A 13,432-nucleotide genomic window follows, 5' to 3' on the forward strand; every position below is an offset into this window, starting at 1 on the left:
TCTTTATTGTTTATATCTTATTTATTATTTAACACTGTTTCATTAAATAATGGTTACTTGAAGGATTCTAAAAATCATCTGAGAGGCAGATGTTAGTTCCTTTGGAAACTACAAGAAATAGAAAAATTTTTGTGATATAGCATTAGATCCTGTTCTGATCAAATAAAAATGTGTTTAGTGTTTGTACATATTTCTGGTGTAATTCATTCTTCCAGGAAATAATCTTTGAAAAAAAAAGAAACAAACAAAAAATTGCATTTTAACAGCATCATGAATATATGTGATATATTGTATCGTGATCCTAGTATTGTGATTTGTATCGTATCACCAGACTATTGCTAATACACAGCCCTATGTATTTACTGCATTTCTTTGGTTTTGTGTTTACCTATTTGATGTATTCCTCAGTACGACATATTCACACATGAACATATAAAATGAACATTCCAAGAATATGAATACATGTGTGTGCAATTCATCACACAAGATCAGCTTTTCTGCAGTTTTGGCCTAATTAGGAATGGTTTCTAACGACATTGTGAGTGTATTAATACATTTAGTTTAATAGTAATTATAATTAGGAATGCACTACTAGTGTTGTATTTACACTGACCTTGAACTAAGGTTGATAAAAATGACAGTTGTTATCATATGAACATACAGGACCTGCTGACACCTTCCAAATGTACTGGAAATTATGGCTGAGTCATGAAACCTGGTCGATACAGCGGTTACTCCGATCCTGAGGTCGGCTGTTATAGTTCGGTTTAATTCTGAGTCTTGAACTGTTTAACGTTTGTGTACCTTTTCTTTGCAGAGATCTGATTGGGAGGCTTCAGACGCCAATGACCCATCAGGGGGAGGAGCTTTGTGAACAGATCCATGTGGTGCCGATTGTGGACCCTTAAACCCAGACCGTCTAAACCAGTGGTTCTTAACCTGGGTTCGATCGAACCCTAGGGGTTCAGTGAGTCAGTCTCAGGGGTTCTCTGGAGGTCAAGACACACACTCGACTCATTAGTCAGGTGTGTGTGTCGGGCTAGGTCCGTGTATGTAAACAAACGGCTTCGGAGACTCTTTCTCTGATTGACATCCAATATACACGGTGTATTGTTGTTGCTTATAGCACTACAACACATCCGGAAGTGTTTTAGAATCTCTTCCACTCGTCTGACGATGAATTATTTGAGTATTTTCCACATCGTTATGACTTTTGCTACTTCCTGTTAACCACGGAGGCAGCCATGTGTAGCGTTTGTTTCCATTTTTTCGGTCACCGCACTGGTCAGTTACAATCATGTGACGACCGACGCACCGTCGGGATGGAGAAACCGTATTACGCTAAAGCTGAGCTAGTGCCCTAATAAACAACGATCACAAAAATACTGAAGGAGTATAATGAGAACTTTTTTTTTTGATACACTACATGCAATTATCTTTTTTTTATGTCAAAATTGCGTGGTTCGGAAAGTTCAGGAGCGAGATGAAACGAAACCGGGGTTGAACCTGACGGCCTACACATACATATACACAACAGCAGAAGTCACTGATTTGCAGTAAATATTCATATTATTGTAGCCTGATGGAAATTAGGTGATGGGTGTGTGTTAAAATGTTAAAAATGATAAATAGCATGAATACAATAAGTTCATTATTGGAATACATAAGGTTAAAAATTAAAACCATTTCAGTGTGGTTGTATTAAAAAAGGTCGAGTCTTTGTGAAAAGGTATGGAATTTGTTGTAAGTTCATGCACTGTATTGGTTTGTTCTTTGACACAGTGAGTTAATGCCTGGTTCATTTTGTGTCACCAGTAAACATATACCTGTCTTGAATTAAAAAAAATCATATTGTATTTTTATAAAGAAGGGTTCAGTGAATGTGCATATGAAACTGGTGGGGTTCAGTACCGCCAACAAGGTTAAGAACCACTGTCTAAAACCCACCACATACTGACGGTGCATTTTCCACTGGAACACCACAGATATTCTAAAGCGCTCAACCATAGCTTTGTTTACTTTGCCGGAGACAATAATTAAAGATGCTGAGAAGAATGTACATATTTTGTTACTGTGAGAGAATTAAGCATTGATGTTAAATGTGTACGATCCTGTTTCATATTGTGTTATGAGTGTTGTATATGTACTGTAACTACCTGTTGTTTTGTCATGACACGAGCCGAATTAAAGTTCAAGAGTTTGCATTAATTGCTTAGAAAAAATGTCCAAAATGTCCCAACTTGACAACACTGTCCCCATTTTACAAAACTGACACACTCTTGTGTCTTCACTTTAAAAAAAAAACTTTTAAGAGGTTTGTCAGTCTCTGTATTTAGATCCAATCTGATAGATGCAAAGAATGACAGTAGGAAAACAACTAACAGCTTAACGGAAAAAAACAGCTGCTACAAACAACAGTGGTCATTTAGTGTGACCTTTGACCTTAACCCTTTAGTTCAGACAACAGGAGATTTATCGCATTAATTGTACTGATGTTTTATGGAAAAGTCTAAATGAGTCACTAATTAAAAAAACAGTCAACATGAAGCAATAATTAACAAGAAAAAAAAATCAAATATACAAAATGAGCCAAATAATCAACAAAATAACCAAAAAAAAAACAAAAAAATAACAAAAATAAAATTAATCACAAAATGAGACAACAATGAATGAGTCAAAATCACCCTTAGGGATAGGGGGAGGGGCTCAGTCACCAGGGAGGAGCTCGGAGTAGAGCCGCTGAACCTCCACATCCAGAGGGGCCTGCTGAGGTGCCTCCTGGACGCCTCCCTGGGGAGGTGTTCTGGCATGTCCTGCTGGGAGGAGGCCTTGGGGAAGACCTAGGACACAACAGAGAGACTATGTCTGTGGGCTGGCCTGGGAATGCCTCAGGATCCCCCCGGAGGAGCTAGAGGAGGAGGAGTCTGGGGAGAGGGAGGTCTGGGCATCCCTGCTTAGACTGTTGCCACCGTGACCTGGCCCCAAATAAGAGGAACAAAATGAATGGTTGGGTTTATACTGATGTTATCGCCTATGATCACGAACAAACCCAGTGTTTGAGAAGAAACTCTACCTCTGGACTGTTTCAGCCTGTACAGGATCTACTTTGATGATCTACAACATGGAACCAGAACAACACAATTAAAGTCATCAATGAGCATGAAATTCACACAGGCATTTCTGAAAGTTTACAGTCTGTTTTTTTACACATTTATGAGACATTTAGATGACATCCATCGTACCGTGTTTTTCTTCTCAGGCTCTTATTTTAGCCAAGAAATGTTCAGATTTTAAAACTCTTTTCCAGAAGAAGCAAATCGCCACGATTACAACACACGATTCAACAGCTTTATGGTCATGTTATTGCACCACAACTCTGATTAATCTAACACACATGAAATATTACAATATTTTCAGATACTCATACCATTTTTTTTAGTTGTACACTGTAATAACCAAAACTAAAATAAAAGCTTCACACTTTTTTAATTACATGGAATGAATTAAACAATATCAGACTTTTTCACAAAACTTTATTGATTTTGGACTTTTCTGTATATTTGTATTTACTGATATTATACATTTATTATTCAGTTTCTGACTCTAAAAGCCCTGTAACTTCCTCATTTTTAAATCACTGTACATTCGTTTGCCACTTCACGTTTCAGTAAATAAAAGAGAAATAAGATTTAGCAACAACAATTCAATACACACTTGCTTTATTGGATTGAAGTGAACAACACAGAACATAATGTTACAGATTCAGCAGAGAATTATTCAAACAGTAAAAATGCGTTACAAAGTGGGACTTCACAGATATTTGACCTCAGTAACAGCACAATTTTAAAGCCAAAATTTCACAACTTTATCCATTTGAAGACGATCAAAACTGCAACAAGCTACTGTTAAAAACCTGATCTTTCCCAATTCTGGTTGTCTTTTTTCAGGAGCAGTTTCAGCGTCAGTGTTTGAGATCTGCAGGTCAGTAGTGATTTTTAAAGGCTGACATGATCATGACAAAGCACACTTAACCAGCTGAGATAATAGTTGCAGCTATGTCAGCCGCAACTTCTGCCAATATGATTAGTATGTAAAACATCTCATTAGGTCTGATGAACTGGTCCGTCTCTGATCAGTAACAGCTCTGTCTTAGTCTATACAACTGAAACAGTTAGCACAGGCCCCTCTATGGGTTGTTTCCTCATATTTTACTCCAAAACTACAAAGCTAACTGTATTTATGTATTTAAAGTCAGAACTTCAGTTTAAAGAAGAAGTTTAAAGACCAGAGAACAAATGGAGTAATACACAGACAAATGCTTTAACAGGAGATGATTAATTAGTATGTTAACATAAACTGAACAGAGCTTGTTCAGACACTTGTATTTTAAGAAATAATATGAGAAGGTAAAGGTGTAAACTGTCCCTTTGTGTTGTTAGATAGTCCAGAGACTAGAGGTTTGGAACTAAAGTTCCAAGTCTCCATGTGTGTCCTTGATTTAATTCTTGTATGTGATATTGTCCTTATTGTGTCCTGGTCAGTATCACCGTCCTCCTTTTGGTCCTGGTCAGTATCACCGTCCTCGTTTTCGTTCTGGTCAGTATCACCGTCCTCCTTTTGGTCCTGGTCAGTCTCACCGTCCTCGTTTTGATCCTGGTCAGCATCACAGTCCTCCTTTTGGTCCTGGTCAGTCTCACCATCCCCGTTTCATCCTGGTCAGTATCATCATCCTCGTTTTCGTCCTGGTCAGTATCACCGTCCTCCTTTTGGTCCTGGTCAGCCTCATCATCCTCATTTTGGTCCTGGTCAGTATCATCATCCTCGTTTTCGTCCTGGTCAGTCTCACTGTCCTCCTTTTGGTCCTGGTCAGTCTCACCATCCTCGTTTTGGTCCTGGTCAGTATCACCGTCCTCCTTTTGGTCCTGGTCAGTATGACTGTCCTCATTTTGGTCCTGGTCAGTTTCGTGGTCCTGGGTTTGGTCTTGGTCAGTTTCACTGCTCCTGTTTGGTCTTGGTCAGTTTCATGGCCCTTGTTTAGGTCTTGGTCAGTTTTCATGGTCCTGGTTTAGGACTTGGTCAGTACCATGGTCCTTGTCTGAGTCTTGGACAGTGTGATGCTCACTGTTTTGGCCTTTTTCATTGGAATCAGTCTTGGTCTGATCTTTGACTGCATTGGTACTGGTCTTGGTTTGGTCTTGCTTACTGTCCGTTGTCCCTGTAACTGAAGTCTGCAGAAGTGTTTCTCCTCTCTCTACTTTAGCCATCATCTCTGCTTTTTCTCTCATGTGTGTCAGGGCCTGAACTCGTTTTTTCCATCCTAGTTTGTGCTCAGATTTCTCTGACTCAATGAGCATGTCGATGTACTCTGGAGTAGATAGAGGGTTTGGTTTCAATGCGATTTCTTTTAGTCGGTTTAAACATCTTGAAGACTTTTTCATCAGCTCCACAACTTGATTTTGCACAAGTTTGTACTCGTCCTTTAATTTGGAAATTAAAGCCTGGATAGGTGACTTTGCTTCTTTAGCTTTCAGGTACTTTTCTTTGAGCTCTTTCACTGTTCGCTTTTCTTTAACTTCCTTATACACCCACCTGTACTTCTGGTTATAGTGTACACTCCAGATACATTTCTTTGGACACTCTCTGCAGTTTCCATCTGAACCCATTGCAGCACAACCACTTTTGTCTGAATCATTTGGAATGCCACAAGGATAATGACAGGTATGGTGACACTGTTGACAATTTGTGATGTAATTTCCACTCCCAGAAATATCCTCCTTATCAGGGTGGGTGACAGTGACTTCAAACTCAAAGTTCTCATTTCTGGTGATCTCAGCCTCATGTTCTTTAATCTTTTCAGCTGTTTCTTTCACCTCCTCAAGTTTGGCTAGACCAACTCTAACCTGTATCTGCAAATTTTCCACTGAAACCTCAAGCTGCTGCCTTTCTCTGAGGACCTCATTTGTCATTGTCAAGCTTTTGGTTGTTATTTGATTCAATGCCGCAAAGAACCTCTTCATACTTCGTAATCCCATGTTCCAAAACATCTCATCAAAACCTCCTTCTTCATCATCAGATGACTGGTTGTAGGCAAACAGAGCAGAGTTGTTGAATTTGAAGTGAGCTGGCAGCCCATCATCAGTTTTAGGACATGGGACACCTGACGCATTGATCGCCTCTAGAACTGGTGGGCGCTGACCGTCTGCAAACGTCACCAGAATCCTGATGTTTTCTGCCACATCTTTGCCAAAGATTGAGAGAACAGAATCAAACACATATTTCTGTGTTGGTGTGAGTCGAGCTAAAGCAGACTGAGTGACAAAACAGACAATGTCAATTTCACTGACCCCAGATTTCTGGGTGAAGAGACGCTGTAACTGCTGTGTGATCTCTTTGTCTCTTTCAATGCCTCTTGTGTCTCCAAACCCTGGAGTGTCAATGATAGTCAGGGAGTGGGGGATCTGAAACTCTTCTCGGTAGTTTATTTTGTACACTGTGGCTTCAGAGGTCTGACTTTCTGCTTGTGTTTTCCCCTGTCCTTCATCAACTAACTTGAACCGATATGAATCATCCCATCTGACACCTAAGATGTAATTGATCATCCCATTGATGAGAGTCGACTTCCCAGCTCCAGTGGCTCCAAGAACCATTATGGTGCGATTTGGTTTGGTTTTGCAGATTCTTCCCCAAACCAGAATCGTCTACACCCACATATATTTATATCCCTCTTCTTTTAGAGGGATTTTATAAACAGGGAGAGGCCCTATCTGAGGTTCCAGCAGTTCGCTTTTATCTCGGATAGCATCAGGAAGACGTTTAGGGACCTCTGGTTCTGGTTCTGGTTCAGGGTCTGGTTCCATTTCTGTCCAGGGAGATTCTGATTCTGACCAGTTCTCACTCTGCTCTTTTTCTTTTGATGTTTTAGTGAAAAATGATTTAATTGAATTTTAAAAGAATTCCAGGCCATTTTGTCAGACTCACACTGTGAACAACAGTCCAGAGAAGTCAAATACAGTTATAATGAGAACAGTGACTGAAACAGTCCAGTCAGTCGGTTATCCAACCTGCTGCAGCGTTTCCTCTTTCTTGTGAAGTGCCATTTGTTTTCAATCTGGGAAAAAAAAAATACTGATATTTATATCATCTACATTGTAGATTAATACTTAAGACCTAAAGGCAGAGAGAATTATGTAGTTAAACAAACCAGAATATGTTCTATATTCTTCACAATAACCTCCTTTTCCTTTGATGACAGCTTTGGCATTCTGTCAGATTGATGAGTCATGTCAAGTATTAATTTGTGGAGTTTCTTACCTTCTTAATGTTTTTGAGACAATCGGTTGGGTTCCAGTGAATATCCCTATTTGCCTTCTATTGTAATGCAGAGTGTAGGAACCACTGAAATAAATAGAGAAAAAAAAACAAAACATGAGGGTAAGTCAATCCAGAAAATTCAAGAACTTTGAATGCATCAACTGCAGTCATGAAATCCATCAAACACTGATGAAACTGGAGCAAGAACAAGAGGAAGAACAAGTGAAAAGTAAGCAGAGCATTGCCAATATCCCCGCCTGGTTGCAGAACACTTTGCCATTCCTGCTCACTAATACCCTGCCTCCCTAGGGTTTCATTTAGAATTTGAAATTTAAAATAACTGTAAACTGAATTAAACAAAATGACTGTCCTTTCTGGGTAGTTCAGTCAAACCAAGACAAACATTATTCTGGCCAAGTATAACTTAAAAAAAAAAAAAAAAAAGCAGTCATGAAACTGTGCACTGTACCTCTCCTAGTGATAAAACCATGCATGTTGAATTTGAAAAGAATAGAGTTAATAGTGTTTGGGAAATTGGTTGGACAGATGAACATCCTGGTATATCTATATACCCCCACCCTCTGGGGCGGGCGGGTACATAGAGAATTTCTTGGTCCAAGAAACAACAGGAATGACATTAGACAAGTGGAGATCTGTACTTTGGTCAATTAAGTCCAAAACTGAGGTGCTTGTTCCACCCACGCTGTCTTTGTGAGACTCAGATAAGGTGAACAGATAGTTTCTAACAGGACAGTGACCTCAATGTTACTGAAGGGTTACTAGAACAAGAGTGATGGAGTCTGTCAGATGACCGGGCCTCTAGAACCACCTGACCTAAACCCAATGAGAAGGTTTGGGATGAGCCGGACTGCAGAGTGAAGGCAAACAGCCAACAAGTGCTCAGCACCTCTGGGAACCATTACAGTTGTCCAATCCTGTTCTGTCCAAGGTCCATCTCCAAAATCACATAATTAATTCATTCATCTTCTCCAGATTTAGATTTCTGTAACACACTCCTCTCTGGTGTACATCAAACATGACTCTCTCACATACAACTGGTCTAGAAACTCAGCATCCAGGCTTCTTACTAGTTTAAACAGATAAATTCACATCAGTCTTCCATTAGCTTCCCTACACTGGCTCCTCTGTTCATTTCAGAACTGATTTTAAGATACTGATGACTTTTAAAGCCTACCTAGGTCTTTGAAGAATCTAAAATATAGAACATTCTGGAAAGGGAATCATACCCTGGAGAACGGTGTGATTCTTGAGCACCTTTGATCAGAAGTAGGTCAGAAGAAGTACAGAAATAAATTTCCATTATGGATATAATTACAGACATAGCTGTTTAAAAAAAAAAAGAACAAAGACCTCAAATGAGCAGGAAAATGTTTTGTGAAGTTTAGGAAGTCTCTTCTGAATTTTGCAAATGCAAAACTCCAAAACAGTAACAGTAAAATAATCCATAGTCTCTAACAGATACAAGTGACTAGAACTAATCCGACAAAAGTTAGTATTACAAAGGCAGTTCTTCTGCAAACTGGAATCAAATATAACTTTAATGGTACTTAATTAAATGTTATCAGTCTGCATCAAAGTGATAGACTGACTCCAGTGCTGCCACTAAAGACTAATTTTCTAATGACTAATCTTTCGACAAATTTTTCGGCTCGTCGACTAATCTCTCACTCTCTCTCACTCTCTCTCTCTCTTTCTCAGATTCTGTTCCTACTGCAATTGAGATGGAGGGAGACCAAAATAAATGGGCAGTCAATAGTAGAATTGCTGTTGACTAATTTTCGTAGTCAATTACATTCACTAAGTTGACTAATTGCGGCACTGACTCATTTATACAGTTAAAAAAAACATCTGACTTTAAACATCAAACACAACAAAGACATTTAGATGAATTCTGTCTTACCTTAGATGTCCTCCTTAAGTTGGTCTTTTTGTTCAAGAAATGTTTAGATGTGAACACACTTCTCCAGATGAATCAACCATCTCCAAAACACCTAGAAACAACAAATGGATTAATACGTTTATAATCGTGTAAGTCTAGAAAAGAAGAAATATCACACTGTATTTTATTTTTATTTAAAGAGGAGAGGTCCAAAGCCTGCATCTGTGATGGTATGAGGCTGTATTAGTGTCTATGGAATGAGCAGATTGAAGTTTCTACATGTTTAGATCAACATATGCTCCATCCAGACCATGACTTTTACCAAGAAGACCTTGAGTATTTCAACCAGACTATGTTTGACCACATAACTACATCTATTCTAACAATATGGCTTCGTAGAAGCCATTAGCGCTAAACTGGTAATTAATATTATCACTAAAAAATACTACAAAGAAGACCCAGGACTGTTGATCATCTAGAACCCTGCATCAAACCATAATGTGACAACATTCAAGGTGATCCACAATAGAAATATGGACCTGGAACTACTCTATGGAGGACATACAGGGGTTGGACAAAATAATGGAAACACCTTCACCTCAAGATGATAATGCCCCAATCCATACAGCTAGAATTGTTAAAGAATGGCATGAGGAACATTCTAATGAAGTTGAGCATCTCGTATGGCCGGCACAGTCCCCAGACCTCAACATTATTGAGCATTTATGGTCAGTTTTAGAGATTCAAGTAAGACGTCGATTTCCACCGCCATCGTCTCTAAAAGATTTGGAGGGTATTCTAACTGAAGAATGGCTTAAAATTCCTTTGGAAACAATTCACAAGTTGTATGAATCAATACCTCAGAGAATTGAGGCTGTAATTGCTGCAAAAGGCGGACCTACACCATATTAAATTATATTTTGTTGATTTTTTAAGGTGTTTCCATTATTTTGTCCAACCCCTGTATATTCTCATTGTTTACTTAAAATGGTCAACGTTGTGAATAAAATTAGCCTCATGAGAATTACTGCATTCTGTTTTTATTTACATTTTACTCTGTCCCAATTTTTGGGGGAATTGGGGGTGTATATTTTAAAGCAGTGATATTTCTCTTTTTTTTTTTTTTTTTTAATGTTCTTCTTCCTTTTCCCACATTTCCCTGTGGTCTCCATAAACTGTAAATGCTCGGCTTGGGTCTGAATTCTTCATTCATTCAACTCCACAGGTCCATCTTCAACCCTATTTCTGACTAATGACACCAGAAAGGTGGTTTGGAGCGCTGGTCCTTTAAATGCACAGGAGCCACTTCAGGCCCCGCCCCCTCCAGGTCATTGGCTGTGCTGCTCTGTCCTGTTCAACTGACAACTGAACATTTGAAGTAATGGGCTCCAAGTTTGGACATATTTTCAGTCTGGACTACAACCGCTGATGACGACAAACAATTATGGAGAAATACTGGAGAAATGTTGGTCTGAAGTCTGGACCTGATATGAGTAAATGTGGAGACGGAATGAGTTATAAAATGTAACAAATTAAGCAGGAATTCAAACAGTTTGGAGAAATCCACTGGATTTTTGCCAAAATGAATATAAAGATAGTTTTGCAGCACCTAGAGGGTTCAAATTCACGCTTTATGAACTATGAAGATCCAAATACACAAATAAATGAACCACAGAGTAACAAAAGTGGATTTAGCTAAATATAACCCCTTTAAAAAAGGAACTGTATGTAGGAATTCTGTTCCCAGTAATCATAAATTGGCCCTAAATGTCACCAGATATTAAAGAATCCTGTTCATTTTAAATACTGACAGTATTAGTCCAGCCAGAATATTCACATTTGAAAAGCTAAGTGTCAAGCCAAAAGTAATGTTTATGCTGTCATTTTGCATTTTGGTCTGATGCTCCATCCATCATCTATCTCCCATTCATAAAGTCAGTAATGTTTGGTTTCCAGTTCCCACTGAGCTGCAGCTGGAACATTCTGATCACAAATGTCTGATGTTAATAAACCTAAAAGGCCTCGTTATTGTTCCCAAATACGTCAAAGTGACAAAGTGAGAAAAAAAACAAGGATATGCATAGGAGATGCTTTTGAAACATGGAGACGGCAGAAAGTGGAGAAGAATTTGAACACCGACATGGGGTCTCACCAGGCCCGGGCTGCTGCCTCTTCACCTGGGCAGTGAGAACCATCGGGTAAAGAGACCGCAGCCCTGGTGAAAAGTCCGTATTCATACCAGTGTAGGACTTATTGCTTGCCATGGCAGCTCCTTGTAGTAGACGCTCATGCTGGATCTGTCAACCCCTAGTCTGGGGGGAGGAGGAGGGGATACCATGCTCTACAGTATTTTGAATGTGACTGCAGTACCAGTTTTGGCCACAATCCTACATACAACTCCTTTAAACACTAAATTTGTGTTTTAGGTCCTGATTGAGGAATCACTTCTCTAGTTCATCCATTTTCAAACCGTGGTTTGGAAATAATAAGCATTTCAAGCATTTGACAAAAGTAAAAGAATGATGTTTTTGATAAAACTGAATATTCATATTACTAACAATTCTTGAAACATTCTTATTTCATTTATGACTAAAACAAAAGCCTTTTACATAAGATGTTTTACATAAACAAAACTCAAACAAAGTTGTAATTTATCAAGCATAGTTACTAAATGCTTCATTTACCCACTCAACATCTTATGATCAGACCTGTAATATTGTGAAATAACAGGAAAATAAACATTAATTTATGCACAAATCCATTTCATCTTGTGAGATGTAAATTTAGGAATTGGGTTCTCAGAAAGAGGTAAAAAAAAAAAAAAAAAAGTTTTAGAAAGCACTCTGGGTCAGTTGAAATGTGACTAAAAAAATTATTACTTAAGTAAAAGTGTCACACTCAAACTAACGAACATGAAAACAGATCAAGATCAGATTAGATGAAGACTTACCTCTTGGTTTGTGTCTGATCATGAGGAGTGGTTTGGTCTGCAGCTGCTTCCTTCATATATAGACAAAACGTGGGAGTGGCTTCACATTCTGCAGAGCCTGGACATTAATATGCATCAGCATGAGCCATAAAAGGACATAAACTCTGTGACTCTATACACATGAGACTACATTTAAACCCTTGTTATGTGAGAATATATGCATATTAATTATATTTAAGGCTTTGTATCATCATTACCTGCACTTCTTCGTTGTTGATGATTTATATCATTTGTTCATCTGATGCAAATGAGGAGGAGTTGTAAATGGATGAACTGGGTTGAAGAGTTTTACTAGAGGAGAGACCATTTCCAAGAAATCAGACCTCTCATTGTTGAAAGTGAAACTAAAGAAAATGCCTTTGACTGTATCCACCTGCTCCAAGCACTTTGTAACTTCAACTTTCAGTTTCAGATTTGATATGACTCCAAAATAAATACCACTGCAAACATTTAACTCCTTCACATTCAGACTTTTAATGGATTCATGAAGTTTTCACTTAAAGTTTGGGGTAAAAATTATTAAATTATGTTGAATCAGTCAAGGCTTTTCTTCCTCAGTTAATGTTATTTGCAGTGATTTGTAATATATGCAATAAGATGAAAATGATGTGAAAAAAAAAAGAAAGATGGAAATGACACAACAGATGTAAAAAGATAAAACACTGTTCAAGACACAAGACAAAAAAAAAACCTAATGTAAAAGATGCAGCAAACTCAAAGGGCTGGTTTTGTTTAGGGATGCACCAATCCGATACCAGTATTGGGCGTCGGCTCTGATACTCAGTGTGTGTACTTGTACTCGTACTCGTAAAAGTAATCCGATACATCTGCACCGATACCACTTACAGCTGTGTGACATTCACAGTTCAGTGCAGCAGGTACGAGGAGGAGGAATAATGTGTGTGGAGTGTGAAGAGTGTGGAGATGTAACGAAATAAATGACGGTGATAAAAGTAAATGGGATTATTAAGTACTAGGATTGGTACCCAGTATCGGCAAGTACTCAAATGTAAGTACTCGTACTTGGTCTGGAAAAAAGTGGTATCGGTGCATCCCTAGTTTTGTTGCATCTTCTACATACTGACAGCCAGTGTTTGCTCAGATGAATAAATGAGTGCAAGTCTAGTCCAGTGGAAACTAAATGAATACTGAAAATATGTATCAGCCTATATTTGATGATCACAATATAAAGCATCAGAGTAACGGCCTCTGTTTGTTCAAAATGACCTTTT

The 13,432-nt window shown here is 38.5% G+C and overlaps 1 protein-coding gene across 1 annotated transcript; it reads right to left on the reverse strand.

The window, feature by feature from the left end:
* Positions 1 to 3,910: 3,910 nt before the first annotated feature.
* LOC115437481 (uncharacterized) lies at positions 3,911 to 6,695 on the reverse strand (the record flags this gene model as incomplete). The annotated part of the gene is made up of 2 exons (XM_030160672.1): positions 3,911 to 4,974; positions 5,071 to 6,695. Coding segments are annotated over 2 exons (2,076 nt in total), but the record flags the coding sequence as incomplete, so codon positions are not given.
* Positions 6,696 to 13,432: the final 6,737 nt, after the last annotated feature.

Source organism: Sphaeramia orbicularis, chromosome 17 (genome assembly GCF_902148855.1).
Source record: "Sphaeramia orbicularis chromosome 17, fSphaOr1.1, whole genome shotgun sequence".
Taxonomy (NCBI): Eukaryota; Metazoa; Chordata; class Actinopteri; order Kurtiformes; family Apogonidae; genus Sphaeramia; species Sphaeramia orbicularis.